The 25,430-nt window shown below is 42.0% G+C and overlaps 2 protein-coding genes across 11 annotated transcripts in view; one reads left to right on the forward strand and one right to left on the reverse strand.

The window, feature by feature from the left end:
• Window positions 1-9,737, forward strand: part of cryzl1 (crystallin, zeta (quinone reductase)-like 1) — a 93,490-nt gene extending 83,753 nt beyond the window's left edge. For all 3 annotated transcript variants that reach the window (XM_072259943.1, XM_072259940.1, XM_072259941.1), the window contains 2 exons: window positions 2,988-3,033; window positions 3,381-9,737. In XM_072259943.1, coding sequence (XP_072116044.1) covers window positions 2,988-3,033; window positions 3,381-3,480 — 146 coding nt within the window. In that variant the 3' untranslated portion in view covers window positions 3,481-9,737. The remainder of the gene's footprint in view (window positions 1-2,987; window positions 3,034-3,380) is intronic.
• The window catches only part of setd4 (SET domain containing 4), a 148,522-nt gene that overhangs the window by 28,385 nt on the left and 94,707 nt on the right, over window positions 1-25,430 (reverse strand). For all 8 annotated transcript variants that reach the window (XM_072259934.1, XM_072259935.1, XM_072259936.1 and 5 more), the window contains one exon: window positions 10,215-10,348. In XM_072259934.1, the coding sequence (XP_072116035.1) occupies window positions 10,215-10,348 (134 nt within the window). The remainder of the gene's footprint in view (window positions 1-10,214; window positions 10,349-25,430) is intronic.

Raw genomic sequence — 25,430 nt, forward strand, 5'->3', positions numbered from 1 at the left:
AGTATTTCAGTGGAGTAAATTAGAGTGGTATGAGAGAGGAGTTGGGCAAAGGAAATTGGAAGCAGATACTGACAGGGATGACAACAGAGAAACAATTGTGTGAGGTTCTGGGAAAAATTAGGAAGGCGCAGAACCGATATATTCCAAAAACAAAGAAATGCTCAAATGGCAAAAGAGTATAACCATAGCTGACAAGGGAAGTCAAAGCTAATGTAAAAATAAAAGAGAGGGCATACAACAAAACAAGAAATAGCAGGAAGATGGAGGATTGGGAAGCTTTTAAAAACCTACAAAGAGCAGCTAAAAGAATCAGTAGAAGGGAAAAGTTGAAATATGAAAGCAAGCAAGTGGATAGTAAAAGCTTTTTCAAGTATGTAAAAAATAAGAAAGATGAGAATGGATATAGGACCGCTAGAAAATGAGGCCAGAGAAATAATAATGCGGGACAAGGAGATGGCAGATGAACTAAATGAGTATTTTGCATAGTCTTCACTGTGGAAGACACTAGCTGTGTGCTAGATGTTGTAGTGTGTGAAGGAAGAGAAGTGAGTGCTGTTACTATTATAAAGGAGAAGGTGCTAAAAGAACTGAAAGACCTAAAGGTACATAAGTCACCCAGACTAGATGAACTGCACCCTTGGGTTCTGAAAGAGGTAACGTTAGAGATTGAGGAGGCATTAGCAATGATCTTTCAAAAATCATTGGACTCTGGTATGGTGCCAGAATACTGGAAAATTGCAAATGTCACTCCACTCTTCAAGAAAGGAAGAAGGCAGATATGAAAGAGGAAATTATAGACCAGTTAGCCTGACCTCAGTGGTTGGGAAGGTGTTGGAGTCAGTTGTTAAGGATGAGGTTATGAAGTACTTAGTGACACAGGACAAGGTAGGACAAAGTCAGCACGGTTTCCTTAAGGGAAAACCTTGCCTGATGAACCTGTTGGAATTCTTTGAGGAGTTTACAAGTCGGATAGATAAAGGGAATGTCTGAGTAGGATTGGATCCATCCACTCTATTTGGACTTTCAGAAGGCCTTTGACAAGGTGCAAACGTGAGGCTGCTTACCAAGTTAAGAGCCCATGGTATTACAGGAAAGTTACTAAAATGGTTAGAGCATTGGCTGATAGGTAGGAGGCAGTGAGCGGGAATAAAAGGATCCTTGTCTGGTTGGCTGCCGGTGACTAGTGGTGTTCCATAGTGGTCAGTGTTGGGACCACTTCTTTTTATGCCGTATATCAATAACTTAGATGATGAAATAGATGGCCTTGTTGCTAAGTTTGCAGATGATACAAAGATTGGTGGAGGGGCAGGTAGCGTTGAGGAAACGGGTAGGATGCAGAAGGTCTTAAATTAGGAGAATGGGCAAGAAAGTGGCAATTGAAATACAATGTTGGAAAATGCATGATCATGCACTTTGGTAGTAGAAATAAGTGGGCAAACTATTTTCTAAACTGAGAGAAAATCCAAAACTTTGAGATGCAAAGGGACTTGGGAGTCCTTGTTCAGAACACCCTAATGATTAACTTGCAGGTAGAGTGGTGGTGAAGAAGGTAAATGCAATGTTAGCATTCATTTCAAGAGGCCTAGAAATCAAGAGCAGGGATGTGATTCTGAGGCTTTATAAAGCACTGGTGAGGCCTCACCTTGAGTTCCTCAAGAAAAGATGTGCTGGTATTAGAGAGGGTCCAGAGGAGGTTCACAAGGATGATTCTGGATATGAAAGGATTATCATACAAGGAACGTTTGATGGCTCTGGGTCTATTCTCACTGGAATTTAGAAGGATGGGGGGGAATCTCATTGAAACCTTTCAAATGTTGAATGGCCTAGACAGAGTAGATGTGGAAAGGATGTTTCCCATGGCTCAGGAGTCTTGAACAAGAGGGTATAGCCTCAGGACAGAGGGACATCCATTTAAAACAGATGTGGAGAAATTTCTTCAGCCAAAGGGTGGTGAATTTGTGGAATTTGTTGCCACGTGCAGCTGTGGAGGCCAGGTCGTTGGGTGTATTTAAGGCAGAGATTGATAGGTTCTTGGTGGACACGGCATCAAAGGTTATGGGGAGAAGGTCGGGGAGTGGGGTTGAGGAGAGGGAGAATAGGATTAGCCATGACTGAATGGCAGAGCAGACTCGATGGGCCGAGTGGCCTAATTCTGCTCTTGTGTCTTATGGTAAGAGTTTGCATGTTCATCCTGTGACTGCGTGGGTTTTCTCCAGGTCTCTGGTTTCCTTCCACAGTCCAAAGTTCGTAGGTTAATTGGCCATTGTATATTGTTCTGTGATTAGGCTAGTGTTAAACTGGTAGGTTGCTAGACAGTGGTCACATTGGACCTGAAGGGGCTATTCTGCGCTGTATCTCTAAATTAAATAAATAAACTCAGCAGGTCAGGCGTCATCTTTAGAGGGGAATAAAGGGTTGCTGTTTCGGGCTGAGAACCTTCATCCTGATTCCTTTCCATAATGCTGCCTGATCTGATAGGTTCCTCCAGTACTTTGTGAATGTTACACCATCTCCACTGTCCTCTGAACAATTTGTTTCACCATCAAGTATCAACTTAAATGACTCCACACAAACTTGTGGCCTTTCTGTTTGGCCTAGTCTCTTCAATCTAGCGTTTTTGTTTTCAACAACTCCATAAAACTTGCAAAATGTCCTTTCTCCAGGTTATGATTTTCTTTCCATTTTCACAATTTTATTTGAAATAATGATACTGTTTTTGTATTTAATGAAAAACCTTAAAGACTTGCACATGTTCAGGACCAGGCCGTGAAAATTGAATTAATACCAGGTACAATTCTTGATGGTAAAACAGCTGCTGAATATCAACAGCAGCCAGTCAAATATTAGAAGCACGATTATTTCAAAACCAGAAGAATTTGCAGGGATGGACAATACTGTATGCTTGCTCCCTTTGCTTTGTTTCACATTCTTGTGTAGTTCCATGTTTCATCGCATACAGCTTATTGAGCCTGAATGTCATTGCTTAGATATTTTGAAGGACGTGATGGAGAAGCTATCCATCGCAACATTCAGGTAAACATTTTGATACTTGTTCTCACAATTCCTGGTTCCACTTGGAAAGGCAAATGTGTAATAAATAGGTAATGAATGTTCAGTGTTTGAATTAAGATCTCACTGCACTTAAGTATATGTACAGATGGTTGTATTACATAGAATCTCTTGAGATACTGACAGCCAAAAACACAGACTTCAATATTTGTCTTCTGTGTGATTGTATTTAAAATGCATTTTGAGTGATGAGATTGAGAGTCAATTATCTTAAAGAAATGTGGCTGGCCGCGCCTTCTGCAGAAAGTTACAAGATATTGTGGAGACTTTGCACAGTGTCTAGACATTTCCAACTGCTTCTCTCTTTGCAGGCCTCGGTTGGATGAACCCATTCCAATATATGAAGCCACTGTTGCCATGGAGATGGTTCAGAAGAACCAAGTCAGAAAAAAACAAGTTGTTCAGCTCTGAAATGCTGTCATGATAACTAATTCCTGTAAACAGCTAAAAGATTGGTGCTGTCTTCAATGTATCAGTGTTCTGGGACAAATGCTTTGGATCCACTTGAGTGATTTTGCATTTAAAGTATTTTGCTCCCCATTTAGATTAAGTTGTTTGATATTGAAAAGCTCTCCAATTACTATGATAAGATTTGCTTTCTTCACATAATTGACCTCAGGACTAATACAAATTATTTCATTAGGATTCTGGGCTCCAATAGCTGAATTGTTTTTTTTCATTTTATTTTACCCGTTTGGTGCTATCTGTAATCTCTTATCAGTTTGCTGCAGCACCTTTTCAACAACAGAATGATTGATAATAGGTCCACAGAGTTGTGATTGTTAAAATGCTTCCACTCTTTTTATTAGGTACAAATAATTGAGGACCCAATCAAGATAAGGATGTGGATAAATGGCTTAATAGTGGTTTGCTCTACTGATGGATCTTGCAAACTTTCCCAAAAAATAAATAGATAGTACTTTTAGATAAAAGGATTTCAGTAACACTGTCAATTGAACAACATCAGCTTCATAAATCTGAAACAACTTCTGAATTTACTAGTGAATCCTGTATGTGAGACTGCAGCACTTTGTCATTAATAACTCTTGAACAAAAGTTAACATAGAAACTAAAACTGATAGGTTTAAATAATCTCTTACTAGCTCTTCTTTCAGTTAGTCCTGACGAAGGGTCTCGGCCCAAAACGTCAACTTTACCTCTTCCTAGAGATGCTGCCTGGCCTGCTGCGTTCACCAGCAACTTTTATGTGTGTTGCTCACAAAGAACATAACTGTTTTCATTATCTGGATTTGGTTGAATACAGAAATACTTCTGTTCCACTTGCAATGTATCCACCAATCCTAACTGATTTTTTTTTCTAATTTGGATTGTTTCTAATTTTTTGCATAAGCTTTGAGCACGTTCACATAGACCTGGAGACCTGAAATCATTCTCTCGTGGGCTAAAGCAATTCTATCAGCCCAGCACAGTAAACCTGCTTGCAAGAGTTTGTCTGTGTCAATAAAATCTGATGCATTGGATTCTGTACAAAAAGAAGCGTGGGGCCCTTTCAGTTTATTGTTAACATTGTTTTCCAGAACAGTGGCTGAATCAAGGACGAAACATGAAAGAACTTTGAGTAAATACATAAATCTAACATCAACTCTTGGCTATGGCCCAACTAATTTAAGAAGGCTGCTCAATAGCTATCCTCGGTTTTACCTGGTTCCCTTTGGATTGCTCACATCTTTCCTCCATTGCTGTCACAGAATACAGAACAGCCACAACACCTGCTGATCATGATGCCAATTTAAACTACAGGACCATAAGATATAGAAGCAGAATTAGGCCATTTGGCCCATTGAGTCTGCTCCATCATTTATCATGGTTGAACCATTTTTCCTCTCAGACTCAATCTCCCCATATCCATATCCCTTCATGCCCCAACCAATCAAGAATCTGTCACCCTCTGCCTTAAATATATGTAAAGACTTGGCCTCCACAGCCACCTGAGGCATTAATTCCACAGAATCACCACTCTCTGGCTAAAATAATTCCTCCTCATCTTCATTCTAAGTTATTCACATTTATTTGATTATGTTCTATATCCTTCCCTTGGATGCCTGTTCATGTGCCTGTTTAAAATGCCTCCTAAACATTGCTATCATATCTGCTTCCATCATCTCTCCTGGGAATATATTTTAGGCACCTACCACTTCATGTTTTTAAAAAAAACTCATCTCCTTTTTGACCTTCCCCTCTCAGCTTAAAAGCTATTCCCTCCACTATATGACGTTTCCACCCCGGAGAAAAGCCATCCCCTCACACCCCCCCCCCCCCCCACCAACCAATGGCCTCCAGAGAAAGCAATCCCAGTTTGTTCAACTTCTCCTTATAGCTAGTGCTCTTTATCCAGACAGCAACCCTGGTGAGCCTCATCTTCACCTTTTTTAAAACCTCCTCTTCCTTTGATACAGCAACAAAAACTCCCCACAATACTCTACATGTGGCCTACTCAAAGAGTTATACAGCTGCAGTGAGACTTGATAGCTGATGTACTTAACATTCCAAATGCTGAAGTCAAACATTACATCTGCTTTCTTTGCCACCCTATCAATTTCCAATGTAAGTTCACTGTCATTGACCAAACACAGGTATATAGCTAAACAAAACATCGTTCCTTTGGGAACAAGGTGCATAACACAGTACGTATAGTCACACACAACAATCCAGCATATACAGACACAGAGTAATATCAGCACAAGTCCCTGAGTGGCATGGCCTGGATATTGATAGGTTGGTTAATAATTTCTAACAGGGTCTTAATATCATAAGAAAAATATGTAAGACCAATATTTGCACCATTTGTTAGACCCAGAGAGGCTGCTATTTTGCCAATCTGCTTGTGTTGTCACTTTCAAGGAGTGATGAACCCACTGTATATCAATTCTCCCAAAGGATAGCCTTTCTAACTAGCATAGAATGATAGGTAATTTTCCAGTATAGAGGAACGCATTGCAACCCAATGTGCAAGAGCCAGCTGACTGTCTCATGTTCTAGCATGAGTTCTGCAGCCCTGCAGTCCACAACTCCTCAAGTACATGGCCAGGCACTGTACAGCTGTGGTTAGGTCTTTTGACTCCACCATCCTTTCAGTCAGTGAATTCCAGACCCTACCATATGTTGAGTGAATACATACTTTTCGTCACCTCCATTCTGATCCCTAGAACACTTACTTTAGGTAGAATGGTCGAAAATCAGATTTGGAATAAATTTATGCATGTTAATTAAACCACTATTCCAAAGAGAGCAACCTTGTCTTATCCAGTCTTTTCTCATAACTATAGTTTTCCAGCTCTGGCAATATCTTTGACGGAGTCCCTCAGGCAACTCCTGCAACAGCACTGGTGCCAAGCTCTATCAGTCTCTGCCATTCTTTTGGAATCATCAGCTGCACGGACTTTGTTCTCCATATTGTATTGCCCTGGCTTGTGTATCAACTACATCCATGGTTGACCTCAACCAACAGTGAGCCTCAAGTATCTTTGAAAGTTATATACAATTACATCTTCTCTATAACACAATGGTCAGTACTCTGTTCTCGCTAACCAGTCTTGTATGAAATTCTAGCATAGCCTCCCAGCTCTTATATTAAAGTAAAGGATCCTGTGTACCCTTTTAAGCACTTTATTGACCTGTACTGTAAGGTCCATCTGTTCCTCCATCCAATAGTCTCCTGTTTATTCCCTGGATTTGTCAGCTCACAAATGTATGGCCAATTACTTCCTTGGATTAAGTTACAATTTATATTTTTTCTGCCCAACTAATCAGACCATCAATACTTTCTAAAGATGTGGTGTCGAGGTACTTGATAAAATAGGACAAAATTAGCATGGTTTCCTTAAGGAGAAATCTTGCCTGATAAATCTGTTGGAATTCTTTGAGGAAACAACAGACAGGATAGACAAAGGAGCGTCAGTGAATGTAGTGTACTTGGATTTGCAGAAGGCCTTTGACAAAGTGTTGCACACGAGGTAAGAGCCCCTGGCATTACAGAAAAGATACCAGCATGAAGAGAAAATTGGCTGATTGGCAAGAACCAAAGAATGGGGTAAAAAGGGGGCCTTTTCTGGTTGGATGCAGGTGACTAGTGGTGTTCTGCAGGGGTCAGTGTTAGGACCACTTCTTTTCATGTTATATGTCAATGATTTTGATGATGGAACCTATGGCTTCGTGGTCAAGTTTGCAAATGGAGGGGCAGGAAGTGTTCGGGATACAGATCTGCAGAAGAACTTAGATAGGTTAGGAGAATGGGCAAAGAAATGGCAAATGGAATATAGTGTCAGGAAGTGTACTTTGGTTGAAGGAATACTGGCATAGACTACTTTCTAAATGGGGAGAAAGTTCAAAAATCAGAGGTGCAAAGGGACTTGGGAATCCTTATGCAGAATTCCCGAAATGTTAATTTGCAGGTTGAGTCAGTAGTCAGTAGGCAAATGCAATGTTAGCTTTCATTTCAAGACAGCTAGAATATAAAAGTAAGGATGCAGTTCTGAGGCTTTGTAAGGCATTGGTCAGACTGCACTTCAAGACTGATAATGTCATTTCCAGTACACAAGTGTAAAGAAGAACAACATAATTGTTACTCTGTATCCGACGTAGCGCAAAAAAAACACAATAATGATTTAAAAAAAACACAAGCTATGTTATGCATTTATGTTTATGTACATACCTTGATTGTATGTCCATAAAGTGACGCTAGGCACAGGAACATTGGTACATAGTGTGACTCTGACAAAAGATGATAAAGTAGTGGTGGTGGGGGGTGTGAGTTGATAGGTGTTGATCAGCCTTGCCACTTGGCGAAAGTAACTCTTTTTGAGTCTGGGGATTCTGGTGTGGATGCTACATAGCTTCCTCCCTGATGGAAGTTGGATATGCATGACTAAGAACAGGGTGGGTGTGATCCTTCATAACGTCACTGGCCTTTCTCTGGCATCTTTCTGTATATACGTCCTTGATAGGGGGTAGGCTGGTGCTGGTGATGCCTTAGAATATTGTGTGCAATTTCGGACCCCTTATCTAAGAAAAGATGTCTAGCATTGGAGATGGTCCAGGGGAGGTTCACAAGAACGATGCCTGGGAATTAAAGGATTAATAGTTCTTGCCTGTACGCACTGGAATTTAGAAGATTTGGGGGGAGGCATCTCATTGAAACCTATCAATTATTGAAAGGCCGAGACAGAGTGGATATGGAGAGAATGTTTCCCATAGTGGGGAAGTCTAGGATCAGAGAGCACAGCTTCAGAATAGAGGGACGTCCATTTAGAACAGAGATAAGGAGGAATTTCTTCAGCCAGAGGGTACTGATTCTGTGGAGTTCAGTGTCACAGACAGCTGTAGAAGCTGGTTTATTGAGTGTAAAGTGGAGGCTGATAGGTTCTTGATTAGTCAAGGCCATCGAGGCTTTTGACAGGAGGGTGGGAGAATGGGATTGGGAGGGATTATAAATCAGCCATGATAGAATGGCAGAGCAGACCAGATGGGTTGACTAGCCTAGTTCAACTCGTTTGGTTGCTTTCCTCTATTGTAATGATCCCTTTGTGTTAATCACAAGCCAATATTTTTTATCTGCAAACTTGTCATTGCCTCTGTTATGGGTCTGAATCACTAAAGTGTATTAGGAAAAGAAAGGAACCAAGCATTTAACCCTATGGAAGCCCTCTGCATCGGTCTTGGTCACAAAAATACCATTAACCATTACCTTCATCACTGACAGTATTTTGGATGTAATTGGCACCTTACCTTGGGTCTCAAATAGTCTGGTTCAAAGCTGGCACAGACCCAGTAGGTCAAAGGGCTACTTCTATGCTATTAGCATTACTTTTTTAACTAGCTTGTTGTGTGGTAAGTGAAACCTGCTTTGGTTAAGGTTACTGAGCCTGCCTTCACCACCTCTGCAGGCAGTACAGAGAGACTTCTGCCCTACTTGTGTCATCACTGACATGAGTAATCCCTGCATCTTCTGATATGGACGTGTCGTAGCTAGAAATGGATGTTATAGACTACAAAATATGCTTTTAAACTGCAGCTTGATTTGGATACAATTAATCTGAATGCATAACTTTCCCACACTTGCTGTCATCCTCAAATAAGACAGCAGTATGAAACAGCTCATTATTTCAGGCATGCATAAACCTGTTCATGGAGCATGCAAATAAAGGAAGCATGAATTGTTTAAATCATAGTGGCATTACCAGTAAACAGTTCACTCCTTTGTGTACAATGTGTTTTTTTAAAAGAAAGATGTTAAGAACCAGCAGTTGAAGCTTATCTTTCAACAAAATAATTATTTTCACGATGTGCTGTATTTCTTTAGAAGCCATAATCAATTAAGTAGATGGAAGCCAGCCAGCTCCATCACAGTCACAAGCCTCCCTACCATCGAGGACATCTACAAAAGGAATGCCTCAAGGAAGCAGCATCCTTGTTTAACGACTCTCACCATCCAGGGCATGTCCCCTTCTCATTACTACCATCAGGGAGGAGGTACAGGAGCCTGAAAATGCACACTCAACATTTTAAGGAAAGCTTCATCCTCTCTGCCATCAGATTTCATGAATTCATCAATGCCATCTCACTATTCTTCTCTTGCACTATTTATTTTTTATTGTAACTTAGTATTTTTGCCTTGCACCATTGTGCTGTCACAGAACAACAAATTGCATGACATATGTCAGTGATAATAAATCAGATTCATGTTATTGTTTTTACTAGTCCGTAATGGATTTAACTGCAAGTGCAAAGCAGTCATTCACTTGCATTTGTTCCAGTGTAATCAAACCACATCAGCGGCTTGTGTATCTGATAGCAACTGTACAAGAGCACTGTGCATCAACAACTCTCTTAGATTTTCCATCATTCCTTATGCTGAGGTTCCACTCTTCTAATGGCAACTTCCCGAGAACAGCAGGGCATTCACTCTTTGAGCTGTGATGGACCGAGTTTGGGAAGTCACCTTTTCCAGTCTCTGAACCCCATGGATATTAGCATTTGCTACACAATCCCCTGAAAGCAATTATAAACCAATTCACAATAAACTGTTTTGCACACGTTTTTTCCCCCCCAAGTCCAAACACTGTTCAATCCTGCTGTCTGATCCAACAATAGGGAGCACAGCCAGCACTCTGCATTCCGAATGTCACCTGAGAGTAGCGATCTTCATATCTTGTAGCACTTGCATCGATGCCTGGAGTATCCCAAACTCCTCTCTCCGCAGGGCTGCCACCAACTCCAGCTGCTCCGAGATCTCGGCTCCATCATCTGAAAGCTTAGAAAACTGGAAACAGGGAGGGAAAATAAAACCAGAACAAGATTAGAAAGCATCTCAGAAATATATTCAATCCCCGTGGAAAATTCCAGCAACCTCGGAAATAGAAATTTGGCTCTTTGGTTATGGCTCTTCATAGTCATTCTGACACCTGTATTTCCAGTAAGATGACAGCACGTGAGAATGTAGCAGCCTCTCAGGGGCCAAACAAAGCTGCTTTTTTCTTTGTAAAAATTAGTTTTTTACAATCCAAAAACAATTCTACTCCAAGAACATTGGGCACCGCAGGGCTACTCCATCAGTGATTGAAGTGGCTGGACCAGTGTCAGTGGTGGAGCCAGCTGAGGTGTCAAAGTGGTCAGCCGTGGTATCGAAGGAGCTGGTCAGGATATCAGAGGAGTTGACCTGGCAGATCATGTTGCGGCCTGCTACTCCAAAGCAGTGTAGCTGGTGAATTATAACTGTGTGAGATTGTCCCAGACATTTCACTTGCAATCACATGACTCTGTTGGACAGTGATAATGTAAGTTGCCACAGCCCTGTTACCCTTGTCTGGTGGAGGGACAGTTGAAATGGAAGCTGTGTAGTCTCAGCTCTAGCGAGAACTAGGCCTCATGCCTCAGGCTTGCCTGCTGCTGCAGACCAAGTGAGAGACACACAGAAGTGCTACCATGTGGTAGAGCTTGGCTGGGGTCTGGCCTCACCCATTCGTGCTGCCTTCCTATGTTTGCTTGCTATTTTTGAATCTTTTGCACCCTGGCCCCAGAGGAACACTGTCTCGTTCAGCTGTAACTATGTAAACTTAATTTGATTTGATAATACAAGGGGGGAAATTTGGCCCAACGCATCCATGCCTTTCTAAGTTAGTTCCTTTTGCCCATATCCCTCTAAATCTTTCCTGTCCAAGTACCTTTGACTGTTGTTATTGTACCTGCCTCAACCACTTACTGGCACCTTAAAACCAGTCACCTTGGGCAAATGGGGCTCATCAGCTGTGGTTGGCAGCTCATCTAGGAGAAGGAAAACTCTGATCTCAAACCTCCACTGCCCTCCTGCTATACCCACTCATGGGGGAGCCTTCAGGAGTAAACCCCAAGAGAAAAATCCGGAACTGGGGTTCCAAAGGCAGTCCAACGTTGAGTTCAATGCTGATGGGCAAGATGCGCCAGGATGAGAGAACATGTCTTATGTAACTAAGTTGCACGAGCTAGGGCTGTTCTCTTTGGAGTGATGGAGGTTGAGAGGTGACTTGACAGAGTTGTAGGGGCATGGATATAGTGACTAATCAGAACTTTCTTTCCCCACAATGGTATCGGCCAATATCAGAAGACATCCATTTAAGGTGAGTGGAGAAAAGTCTGGCGAGGATTTCAGAGGCAGGTTTCTACTCTGAGTGGCGGGTGTCTGGAACACACTGCCAGGGTTGGTGGTAGAGGTTGATACAATAGGAATGTTTAAAAGATTCTTAGATAAGCACATAGATGTAAGAAAAATGGAGAGTTATGGGCTGCGTAGGAGGGAATGGCTAGATTGATTTTGGAGTTAGTTTATATAGATTTAAGATCTTTAAAAATTAGCTTTATTTGTCACATACATCAAAACATACAGTGAAATTCTTGTTTTCATTATGTCAAATCAGTGGGTATTGTGTCAGAAGCAATCTACAAGGGTCACATGCTTCCAGCGCCAATAAAACATGCCCACGTAGCTCTAACTGTACATCTTTGGAGTGTGGGAGGAAACTGGAGCACCCAGAGGAAACACGCGCAGTGACGGGGAGAGCGTACATGCTCGTTGTAGACATAGCTGCAGGAATCGAATCCTGATGGGTGATCAAGTGCTGTAAGTGATTGCACTAAACTGCTACAGTACTGTGCTGCCCCTGGCACCATTAACACAACACTGTGCTGTACTAATCCATGTGACCAACCTCCCTTTTAGAGGCAAATAGGTCCTTTCAGTTTCCCCTGCAAAGGCCCTCGTGATTTTAAAACACTCCTCGCAAACTGACCAGATAATCCTATCAACATTCTGCAAGTTGCTTCCATTGCTCAACCCGGGCGCGGTAAATCTGAATCTCTGAACGAGGAGACTTTGCTACATGCAGACATAGCAATTTAGTGCTCAGATCAAAACAAAGAATTTGTTAATTCACAGAAACTGGATGTAATAATCATTCAGGATTTTGCCGACTTAATTTGAAGTTTGGTCAGACAAACATGGCAGTAACTCTGCCAACTTTGTGAGGAGCACTTGGAGTCAGTGTTTTGTGCCTCTGGTCATACCCCTGCTGTTACAGCCTGGATCTGACACAGAAACAGCAGGCAGAACATATACAAGACGAGCATTTCTTCATTCATTTTGGCCCAGCCAATATTTCCAGCAATCTTTCTTGCAGTCTAACAATTCACTGTACTATTTCCCCCTCTCTAATTCTGGCAGTCTCTGCTACCCTGGTATTATCTCTTACTTGTAGGCGGCTCTGCTACATCTGCCTATGGGATTCCGTCAGTGTAATTGGAGCAGGCGGTGGAGAGGCACAAAGCATTCATTCTCTTTTCAATGCTTATCTGGAGGAGCTCTCATTGCAACGCTGACATTCAGAAACAGGAATGGAGTTTAGTAAAATGGGTTCTGGCTTTAATAAAAACTGTATGACACTCATCTGTATTGACTAAGGTACCTTACAAGCATGAACCCTACACCAGTTTGTTTCAAGTAAAGAAGAAAACCCAGATTTCTCTTATTAAAAATCTACACAAATATTCTGAGCCCCCCCCCCACAAACCTTCCAAAATGGGAGGAAAATTTACATCATACAAGGCAGTGAAAATAAATCTTATTCTGAAATGACAAAATTCAGGTAGGTAGATGTTTCCAAAAATCTTTGTTTCTAAACTAAATACAGCAAAATACAATTCCGAAAGCAGATCTTCATTTCAGCTTCTTGCTTTTTAATGCTAAGAATCAGAATTTGATTATTATTGACCTAAATGACCTGATTTTTTTTTTACATAACATACACAAAATGCTGAGGAACTTGGACAGGTAGCATCTAGGGAAAGGAATAGAAAGTCAACGCTTCAGCCAAGACCTTTCGTATGTTTTGCAGCAGCAGAACTGTGCAAAAGATATAAAAATTACTCTAAATTACAAAAACATATAAATAGAGCAAAAGGAAAAACAAAAGTGGACTGTTCAGAATCAATGTCTGGTCTGGGGGTGGGGGGGTGCTCTGAACCAGATTGAAATAAGCTGCAGAAAGTTGTAAACGCAGTCAGCTCCATCCTGGGCACTAGCCTCCCCAGCGGCATCCAACAGAAGGACCCCCAGCACCCAGGTCATGCCTTGTATCACTCAGGTCATACTCACATACACACACACACACACACACACACACACACACACACACACACACACACACACACACACACACACACACACACACACACCCCTACATATATACTTATGGTAATTTAGTTTTTATTATACATTGCATTGTACTGCAGCCACAAAATAACAAATTTCCCGTGATATTTAACCTGATTCTGATTCAAAAATATGATGGCAGAGGGAAAGAAGTTGTTCCTAAATCATTGAGCGTTGGCCTTCAGAATCAGAATTAGATCTGAATTCACCGGCATATGTTGTGAAATGTGTCAACTTTACAGCAGCAGTGCAAATGAAATACATAAGTAAATATAGAGAGAAAACACTGAGTTACATTAAGTTTATATATGCCTATTAAATAGTTAAGTTAAAATGAGTAGTGCAAAAAAAGTCAGAAATAAAAAGTAGTGAGGTTGTGTTCATGGCTTCAAAATCCATTTAGAAATCAGATAGCAGAGGGGAAGAAACTGTAACTGAATAACTGAGTGTGTGCCTTCAGGTTTCTATACCTCCTTCCTGATGGTAACAATAAGAAGAGGGCATGTCCTGGGTGTTTGGGGTCCTTAATGATGGATGCCACCTTCCTAAGGCACCACTGCTTGAAGATGTCTCGGATACTATGGAGACTAGTACCCATGATGGAGCTGACTAACTTTACAAGTTTTTACAACTTACTTCTATCCTGTGCAGTAGCCTCCCTATTCAAATTGGTAACACAGCCAGCCAGAATGCTCTCCACAGTACATGGGTAGAATTTTTCAAGTGTTTTTTTTGTGGAAACACCAAATTTCCCCAAACTCTTAATGAAATATGGCCTTCTTTATAGTTGCCTCAATATGTTGCGTCCAGATTAGGTCCTCAGAGATATTAACACCCAGGAATTTGAAATTGCTCACTCTCTCCACTTCTGATCCCTCTATGAGGATTGGTTAGTGTTCCCCTGTCTTTCCGTTTCTTAAGTCCACAATCAGTTCTTTGGTCTTATTGATGTGAGTGCAGGATTGTTGCTGCGACATCACTCAACTAATTGGTATATCTTGTTCCTGTACGCCCTTTCGACACCATCTGAAATTCTGCTAACAATGGTTGTATCATCAGCAAATTTATGGATTCCTGCAACCCCTCCCCGATGACAGTAACCATAAGAGGTCATGTCTCTGATCGCAATTCACAATTACACATCTCCACTTATTGCACAGACCGGATTTGTAAATTAGCTGTTCAGATGGTAACTGGAACCTGAAATTTTTAAACTTAAGCTAATATAGCAGAACATGCTGGAATTCGTCAGCAGGTCAAGCAAGATCTGTAGACTGATCGTCTTTTGTCAAATCTGCGAAAAGTTTTAAGGTGCAGAGCAGGTGATGGTACGGGGGGAAAGAGGAGAGACAGAGAAAATGCAAAGGAACTCAGGTGAGACTGGCCTATCTCAGAAAGGATGTGATGTCATTGGAGAGAGTCCAAAGGAGGTTCACGAGGATGATTCCAGGAATGAAGGGGTTAACATATAGGAATGTTTGGCTGCTTTGGGCCGATACTCACTGGAATTTAGAAGAATGTGGGGGTATCTCGTTGAAACCTACCAAATATTGGAAAGACTAGCTAGGGTGGATGTGGAGAGAATGTTTCCTGTGGTGGGGATATCCAGAACTAGAGGGCTTGGCCTCAAAATTGAGGATCAACCCCTTAGAACAGAGGTAAGGAGGACATTTTTTAGCCAGAGAGTAGTGAACCTGGGGAATGATCTGCCACAGACTGCAGTGGAGGCCAAGTGCGTGGGTATATTTAAGGCAGAAGCTGATAGTTTCCTGATCGATCAGGGCATCAAAGGATATGGCGAGAAGGCAGGTGTATGGGGTTGAGTGGGATCCGAGATCAGCCAGGATGGAATGGTGGAGCAGACTTGATGGGCTGAATGGCCTAATTCTGCTCCTGTCTTGTGGAGTCAAAAAAAAAAAGAGGAGAATCTATTGTTGGCAGAATTTCAGATGGTGATGAGAAGGCATACAGGAGTGAGATGTATCAGCTAGTTGAGTGGTGTCACAGTAAACACCTTGCATTCAATGTCAGGAAGACCAAAGGGTTGGTTGTGGAATTCAGGAAGAGTAAGGCGAGGGAACACACACCAATCCTCACAGAGAGATCAGAAGTGGAGAGAGTGAGCAATTTCAAGTTCCTGGGTGTCAACATCTCTGAGGACCTATCCTAGGCCCAACATAATGATGCAGTTATAAAGAAAGCATGACAGAAGCTATATTTCATTAGGAGTTTGAGAAGATTTGGTATGTCTCCAAAATCACAGGAAAATTTCTACAGATGTACCGTGAGAGCATTCTAACTGGATGCATCACTGTCTGGCATGGTGGGGGGGGGGGGGGGAGGGTGGGCGGCTACTACACAGGATCAAAGTAAGCTGCTGAGAATTGTAAACTTAGTCAGCTCCATCATGACCACTAGTCTCTGTAGGATCCAGGACACCTTCAAGGAGCAATGCCTGAAAAAGGCAGTGTCCATCATTAAGAACTTGCATTACCCAGGACATGCCTTGTTCTCATTGTTACCATCAGGGAGAAGATACACAAGCCTGAAGGCACACACTCAACAATTCAGGACCAGCTTCTTCCCCTCTGCCATTCGATTTCTGAATGGACATTGAACCCTTTGCACTGATCAGAACAGTGGCAGTGAATAACAGATAGATCTGGAGCATGTCTAAACAAAATGATTCATAGCAGCATTTTGCGTTTTATTTCAGATTTCTATTTTTTTCTTGCCATTTTACAATGTAATCCTAAATATTGCCAAAAGGCAATAACAACAAAGAAAACTCACCCATCCTCTTCCCCACCTTCTTATTCTGGCATCTTCCCCCTTCCTTTGCAGTCCTGATGAAGGGTCCCAATGCAAAACATTGATTGTTTATTCCTCTCCATAGATGCTGCCTGATCTGCTGAGTTCCTCCAGCATTGTGTGTGTGTGTGTGTGTGTGTGTGTGTGTGTGTGTGTGTGTGTGTAACTCTAGATTTCCAGCATCTGCAGAATCTCATGTGTTAAAAAAAAATTATCTGCATGTGTTTTCCATTTAGCTCCCTGAGTATCACTGTTTGGTGTAATACAAAGCTCAGGAAAGATTGTTGGCTCGAGTAAAGTTATTGAGAGTCAGAAAGAAAACATCAAGCCAGCCAGAATGTCTGAGGGGAAGAGAGAATAGGGTGAGAAAGGGACTCAGACAAGGTTCTCACTCTTGTCACTGCCCCCTTCTCATTGCTACCATCAGGGCGGAGGTACAAGAGCCTGAAGGCACACACTCAGCGATTCAGGAACAGCTTCTTCCCCTCTGCCATCTGATTCCTAAATGAACATTGAACCCATAACACTACATCACTACGTTTTTTTTCCCCTTTTTGCACTACATATTTAACTTTGTATATATGTGTGTATATTTATGTGTGTGTGTGTGTGTGTGTGTGTGTGTGTGTACTGTATGTACTGTATATACACACACACACACCTACCGTAATTTAGTTTTTTTAATGTATTGCATAACAACAAATTTCAGGACGTATGCCAGTGATATCAAACTTGATTCTGATCTTCATATGGCCAACCAAACTATAAATAAAAGCCACACAGCATGTGCTGGGGACAATGAGCACACAATTCAGTTAAGTTGGGATGTCCAATCGGTGAGCAATAACTTCATGAGCAAGGCAGTTTAGCATGTCTGGACTCTGCAGATCTCAGCACCAGCAAGTGCCAAGAAGTTCATAAAATGAAGAGAAAAACAGAGAGGAACACTGCCAAGTGGGGCATTGCCAATGACATGATGACAAGATTGGGAATCTCAGTATAGAGAGGAATGCCAACACCGGTTTCAGATCCATTTCTACAGACTAGATTCTAGATTCAAGATTCAAATTGGTTTATCGCGTGTACTATCGAAACTCACAGTGAAATGTGTCTTATGTGTTCACAACGAACACACCCGAAGGGGTGCCGGGGGCAGGCCACAAGTGTGACCACTCACTCTGCCACCAACGTAGCATGCCCGCAGTGCTTCTCAGAACACACCATAACAGAATACAAGCAATAGCAAAACAAGCCCCATTCCTGCCCCCTACCACATCCACCCATGCATGTACACAGTCCTCCAACTCCAGAACAAGCTGTCTTCAGCCTCCAGTGGACTCGAACTCGCAGACATTGGGCTTTTAGCTGCCCCAGTGGACTCAGAGATTCGCAGACAAGGGGCTCCAGTCAACAGGCCTCAACTTCAAGACTTTCGAATGACCCTCAGGCTTCAATCATCGGCATCAATCCTCACATCCTCAATCCTCGACCACGTGAAGAAGACACACCACTGCCTACATGTCAATAGGAGTTTGAGGAGACGTGATATGTCACCAAAAATTCTGGCAAATTTCTTCAGATGTACCAAGGAGAGCATTCTAACTGGTTACATCAATCCCTGGTGTGGAGGCACCAATGCACTGGATCAGAAAAAGCTGCAGAGGGTTGCAGACTCAACCAGCTTCCCCACCATCAAGGACGTCTTCAGAAGGCTGTGCATCCACCCTGGAGGACCCTCAATATCCAGGACATGCACTCTCCTTGAAGTGTAGGAGCCAGAAAGATGCACAAGCTGGGTTTTTTGGTACAGCATTTTCCCCTCAGCCGTCAGATTCCTGAACAGTCCATGAACCCATTAACATTACCTCACTATTTCACTCTTCTTTTGCACTATTTGTTTTTAATATTCTATATTTCTTACTGTTCCTTCAAGTAATCTTTAATGTATTGTACCATCATCATCATGTGTTTGTGTCGTATTGTAATGTACTAAACCGCTGCCACAAGATAAATTTCACGACACACTGTATGTCAGTGATAACAAATCGGATTCTGATTCCTACTGGTTGAGAAGCAATGAGCCAATCTAATCTCATTTTCCAACTCTTTCTCTGCTTCCTTGAAATCTAAGACAGGTTCACATAAAGACATGATGCAAATTAAACAGGGTTGGAAAGAAGATGGCCCAATTGGTGAGATACCAATTGGGTAATATGTCAAATACCTCACTTGCAATACTGTGTTCAGTTCTGATCACCTCTTTATCGGAAGGATGTGGAAGCTTTGGAGAAGGTATAGAGGAAATTTACGAGTATGCTTTTTGGATTGGAGAGAATGTCTTATAAAGACAGATTGAGTGAGCTAGGGATTTTCTCTTTGGAGCGAAGCAAGATGAGAGGCGACTTGATAGGGGTGTACAAAATGATAAGAGGCATAGATCCAGTGGATAGCCAGAGAATTTTTTTCCAGGAGCTGAAAAGGCTAATTACGAGGGAGCATAATTTTAAGGAAACCAGAGGAAAATATAGAGGCAAGTTCTTCACACAGAGAGTGGTGAGTGTGAATGTCCTGCAAGGGGTGGCGATAGAGGCAGATACATTAGGGGCGTTTAAAAATCTCTTAAAAAGGCACATGAATGTTAGAATAATGGAGAGCTGTGTAGGACAGAAGGGCTAGATTGATTTTAGAGTAGGTTAAAAAGTCGCAACAACATTGTGGGCCTAAGAGCCTGAACTATGCTGCAAATACAGTGGATTCCAGTTAATTGAGGCACATCAGAACCAGTGTATTTTTGCCCTATTAAGCAGCTGTCCTAAATTAACTGAAATATCATGGAAATAGTTTAAAGGCGGCAAATTACCATTTAATTGAGTAACATATTATGTATTTAAATAAAACACGCAACGAATTAGGACACTACCAGTAGTGCTACAAAACTGCGTATTAGTTTCTAATAGTTATCGCTGCAGGAATTCATCCAGTGTACACAATGAATAAAATCAATGCAGACACCTAGTACAGATAATGGACTTCCTTCATACATCCTCCAAATCTTTATTTTCATTGTAAAATTCAAGATGATTGTCGATACCTTCAGAATCTTCGTAGTTCTGAACTTGTAGAAGTAGTAAGATTGTTTAGTTTTCACTCTTGGCTCTTTCGGGCATCTCCAAGCCTGAATGCTTAAAACTACAGTGAGTGAAGGAGCTCAGAATTGTCTTACTGCTATTTCATGCAAACCATCACTGACAATAATGACTATTTATTGAACACAAACACATGCAACTGATGCTATTTAAAAATTGTTTGTCCTAAGGCTAACGGCCACGTAACTAAACACAGCTAATGCTAATTAGAAACTGGCAAGAATCTCCTATCCCAATGAAGTGGCATAGTGACCCAAATAAACAAAGGGAATCCTGGGTATTTTCTCGAACACTTTTGTTCTTCAAGGTTTGTCCCAAGTAACTGTCTGCTCCGATTAACCAAAGGCCCAATTAAACAGAATCCACTGTACGCTGGAGGTTGTTGATGAATAGAGTGTGGGGGTGAACAAATTTGCATGGAAATCTGTAGAAGTCATACAGTAGTGTAAAGAGGGGTTGGCAAAGAAATAACAAAGCAAGGATTGAACCAAGCTGATCTGATGGTTCAAATGCCTCATTCCTTGTTGTAATCCTCCTGAGATTCTGTTCCATAACCTTGTTTGACAGGATATTATGTATTCTTAAAATAAGTTTCTATTACCCTTACAAGAACTTTCTTCCTTCCCTACACAATAATCCCTTGGGGTGAATTAACGTTGGAAAAATTATAAATTTCTTGCAAGTTCAATCATCCAGATGTCTACAAAACCAGATTGTTTTAACCAGTAACCACAGAATGTGACACAGCCGGAGATCAGCATTTGGCTAATAATGAATATCCTCTTTGAAATAGCTATTCATTTAGCTACAATTTTTCCCCAGAGCCATACAAATTTATCGTGAAGCATAGAGTTCATTACCTTTTAAATGTTACTTTTGAACTTGTTTTTACCACCCCCTCGTGAAAAACATTCCACATCATCAAGACTGCATAATAAACTCTCTTCTCATTCTTTGCCAACTGTGTACCCTGGCCATCAGCCCACTGCCAGTGGAATGTAATCTCCACTTTATAACTCGTTATCAGACACCTCATCATTTAAAAAGCATCCTTAGAAAATCTTCCTTAATATTCTTTCTTCACAGGAGAACTCTCCATGCTTCTCAAATATCTCCATATAGCTCAAGATTTAAAGATTAGCTTCATTTGTCACATGTACATTGAAACGATCTCTGAAATGCGCCATTTTGTGTCAAATTAGTTAGGGTTGCACTGGGCAGCCCGCAAATGTTGCCACACTTCTGCCTACAACTTAATAACCTTAACTGTATGTTCCCAGATGTTTTCAGGACAGAATCCTTCAACTGGACTGGAAAGAAAGAGGGTAGATAGCCAGTGGAATGGGGGTTGCGGGAAGGAGATGGAGCCTGAGGTGGCAGGTGATAGGCGGCTTCAGGTGAGGGAGGTGATAGGCAGTTGAGAGGCTAGGAAGTGAGAATGGTGTCATAAACTGGGAGGTGATCGGTGGAAGTGACAAAGAACATAAGAAATAGGAGCAGGAGTAGGCCATCCGGCCCATCGAGCCTGCCCCGCCATTCAATAAGATCACGGCTGATCTGTCTGGAAACTCAGCTCCAGCTACCTGCCTTTTCCCCATAACCCTTAATTCCCCTACTATGTAAAAATCTATCTAACTGTATCTTAAATATATTTAGTGAAGAAGCCCCAACTGCTTCCCTGGGCAGAGAATTCCACAGATTCATCACTCTCTGGGAAAAACAGTTTCTCCTCATCTCCATCCTAAATCTTCTCCCCTGAATCTTGAGGCAATGTCCCCTCGTTCTAGTCTCACCGACCAATGGAAACAACTTCCCTACTTCTATCCCTTTCAAAATGTTGTATGTTTCTATAAGATCCCCTCTCATTCTTCTGAATTCCAGAGAGTATAGTCCCAGGTGACTCAATCTCTCCTCATAGGTTAACCCTTTCATCCCTGGAATCAACCTGGTGAACCTCCTCTGCACTGCCTCCAAAGCCAGTATATCCTTCCTCAAGTATGAAGACCAGAACTGCACACAGTACTCCAGGTGCGGCCTTACAGTACCCTGTATAGTTGCAGCATGACCACCCTGCTCTTGAATTCAATCCCTCCAGCAATGAAGGCCAACATTCCGTTTGCCTTCTTAATAACCTGTTCTACCTGCAAGCCAACATTTTATGATTCATGCACAAGCACGCTCAAGTCCCTCTGTACAGCAGCATGCTGCAATCTTTCACCATTTAAATAATAATCTGCTCTTCTATTATTCCTTCCAAAGTGGATGATCTTGCATTTACCAATGTTGTATTCCATCGGCCAGAACCTTGGCCCACTCACTTAACCTATCTATATCCCTCTGTACTCTCCACATCCTCTGTACAATTTGCCTTTTCACTCAGTTTAGTGTCATCAGCAAATTTTGCTACACTACACTCAGTCCCCTCTTCCAAATCATCAATGTAAATGGTAAACAGCTGCAGGCCAGCACCGACCCCTGCGGCACCCCACTCACCACAGACTTCCAACTGGAGAAACACCCATTTATACCAACTCTCTGCCTTCTATTAGTTAACCAATCCACTATCTATGTCAATACTCTTCCTCTGACTCCATGCATCCGTACCTTATTTATAAATCTTTTGTGGGGCACCTTATCAACTGCTTCCCGGAAATCCAAGTATATGACATCCACCTGTTCCCCTCTATCCACTGCACCCATTATGTCCTCAAAGAACCCCAGTAATTTTGTCAAATAGGACCTACCCTTTCTGAATCCATGCTGCATCTAATGGAACCACTCCTTTCTAAATGTTTTGCTGTTTCTTCCTTAATAACAGCTTCAAGCATTTACCCAACTACAGATGTTAAGCTAACTGGAGTATAGTTGCCTGTCTTTTGCCTACATCCTTTTTAAAAAAGTGGCAAGTCATTTGCTGTCTTCCAACCCGCTGGGACCTGCCCAGAGTCCAGAGAATTTTGATAATTGATTACCAACACATCTACTACAACCTCCAATTCCTTCAGCATCCTGGGATGCATCCCATCAGGACCAGGGGACTTATCTACCTTCAGGCCCTCTAGTTTGCTCATCACTATCTCGTTAGTGACAGGGATTTTATCAAGGTCTTCACTTCCCATTTCATCCATAACTTCCTTCTTTGGCATAGTAGACGTGTCCTCTACCATGAAGACTGACAACAAAATAGTCGTTCAATGCCTCAGCCATTTCCTTATCACCCAGTATCAATTTCCCCTTCTCGTCTTCCAAGGGACCTACATTGACTTTTGCCACCCTCTTCCGCTTTATATATTTATAAAAACTTTTGCTATCTGTTTTTATATTTTGTGCTAATTTACTTTCATACTCTATTTCCCTTTCCTCACTTCTTGTTTAGTTGTTCTTTGTTGCTTTTTAAAGCTTTCCCAATCCTCCAGTCTCCCACTACTCTTTGCAACTTCGTACACATGAGCTTTTAACTTGATACTATCTTTTATTTCCTTAGTTATCCAAGGCTGGCTCTCCCCACACTTACTGTCCATACTTTTGACTGGAATATACTTTTGTTGAGTACTGTGAAAAATCTCTTTGAAAGTATTCCACTGTTCCTCAACTGTCCTACCAAATAGCCTCTGCTCCCAATCCACGTCAGCCAACTCCTCCCTCATCCCGTTGTAGTCTCCCTTGTTCAAGCATAATACACTAGTTTTAGATCTAACTATTTCATCCTCCATCTGTATGTGAAATTCAATCATACTATTATCACTCTTTCCAAGAGGATCCCTGACTACAAGATCGTTAATCTTACCTGTCTCGGACTTGATCTAAGACAGTATTTTCCCTTGCAGGTTCACTAACATGCTGCTCAAGAAAGCCATCATGGATGCATTCTATGAAGTCCTCCTCAAGACGTCCTTGACCAACCTGATTCACCCAATCTATGTGGAAGTTAAAATCTCCCATGCCAACTGCCGCTCCGTTCTTACAAGCCTCAGTTATTTCTTGGTTAATCGCCTCTATCACTGCAATATTTTTATTAGGTGGCCTATAGACAACACCCACCAGTGATTTTTTCCCTTTACTATTCTTAATCTCTACCCATGTGGACTCAACATTCTGTTCTGTAGATCTTATATCGTCTCTCACAATCGCCGATCTCATCCCTAATCAAGAGCGCCACCCCACCTCCTCTGCCTTCCTGCCTATCTTTCCCTATTACCTGATACCCTTGGATATTTAATTCCCAGTCATCTCCACCTTGCAACCAGGTTTCTGTAATGGCCACTAAATCATATGCCTTGGTACTGATCTGTGTCACAAGTTCACTCACCTTGTTTCTAATACTATGGGCATTTAGATAAAGTGCCCTTATACTCATTGTCCTTTTAGAATCTAGTGACCTATGCGATTTTTGCTTTTTACTTTTATGCACTCTACTCTTACTTTTTTCTTCACTAACTCTAGCTTTGATCTCTGTATCACTTCCCTCTTCTTTTCTGTGTGGGTTCTCATCTCCCTGCCATATTAGTTTAAAACCTCCCCAACAGCACCAGCAAACAACCTCCCTAGGACATTGTTTGAGAAGTGCTGAGAAACTAGGAATCTGATGGAACAGAATGGTGGAGCATGGAATAAAGGGAGGGATGTGAGGCGGGGAACCAGTGGGAGGGGTATGTGGGTGATCAGCTGGTGGAGCGGGTGGGAGAGAGTTAAGTGATGGGGGCCCAATGGGATCAGGAGGAAAGAGATAAAAGAGAAGAGGGGGAGTGGTTACAGAAATTTGAGGAATTTGATGTTCACGGTGCCAGGTTGAAGACATGGTCAAGAGGTTTAGTTGTTGTTCACAGCAAACATCAGAATGGGGAAGAAATGTGACCTAAGTGCCTTTGACCATGAAATGAATGTTGGGGCCAGACCAGGTGGTTTGAGTATCTCAGAAAATGCTGATCTCCTGGGATTTTCACACATAACAGTCTCTAGGTTTTAGAGAATGGTGCCAAGCACAAAAAAAACACCTGTGAGCAGCAGTTCACTGGGTGAAAACTGAGAGGTCAATGGAATATGCGCATATTGGTTCAAGCTAACAGGAAGGCAACAGTAACTCAAATGACCATGTTCTAACGGGTGTGCAAAAGAGCAGCTCTGAACACAAAATACATCATGCCTTGAAGAGGATGGACTAAGGCAGCAGAAGACCATGAACACACACTCGGTGGCCACTTTATTAGATAAAGAAAATACCTAATAAAGTGGCCAACGCGTGTATGATATGCTTTCCCTCAAATTTTTGTTCGGCCATGCACTAACAGAAGAGGAAGCCATGGACAGCCATGGCGGTGTGGGGATGGAAAGTGGAATTGAAGTGACAAGCTCCCAGCTGGCACAGAAAGTGCTCACTAAAGCGGTATCCCAATCTACATCCAGTTTCATTGATGGAGGCCACAAAAGGAGCAGCAGGTGCAATAATTAACACTGCTGGATTCAGGGGAACATGGGGACCGTAGACCCAGTAAGCCTCGAGAGAGAATATGTGGGAATCAGAGACCTCATGAATCTCGAGACAGCACAGGCCCACGGGATTTGCAGGGAGGGAAGGACTGGTAAAATGGGAGGGAGCTTTGGAAACAATACCCAGCGAACAAGATGACAGACCATCAGAATTTCCCAATGGCTGGACAACAGATAAAGTGGAGTTTTATTCTCAAACTGAACAGCACCAGATAAAA

Source organism: Mobula birostris, chromosome 6 (assembly GCF_030028105.1).
Source record: "Mobula birostris isolate sMobBir1 chromosome 6, sMobBir1.hap1, whole genome shotgun sequence".
NCBI classification, from domain to species: domain Eukaryota; kingdom Metazoa; phylum Chordata; class Chondrichthyes; order Myliobatiformes; family Myliobatidae; genus Mobula; species Mobula birostris.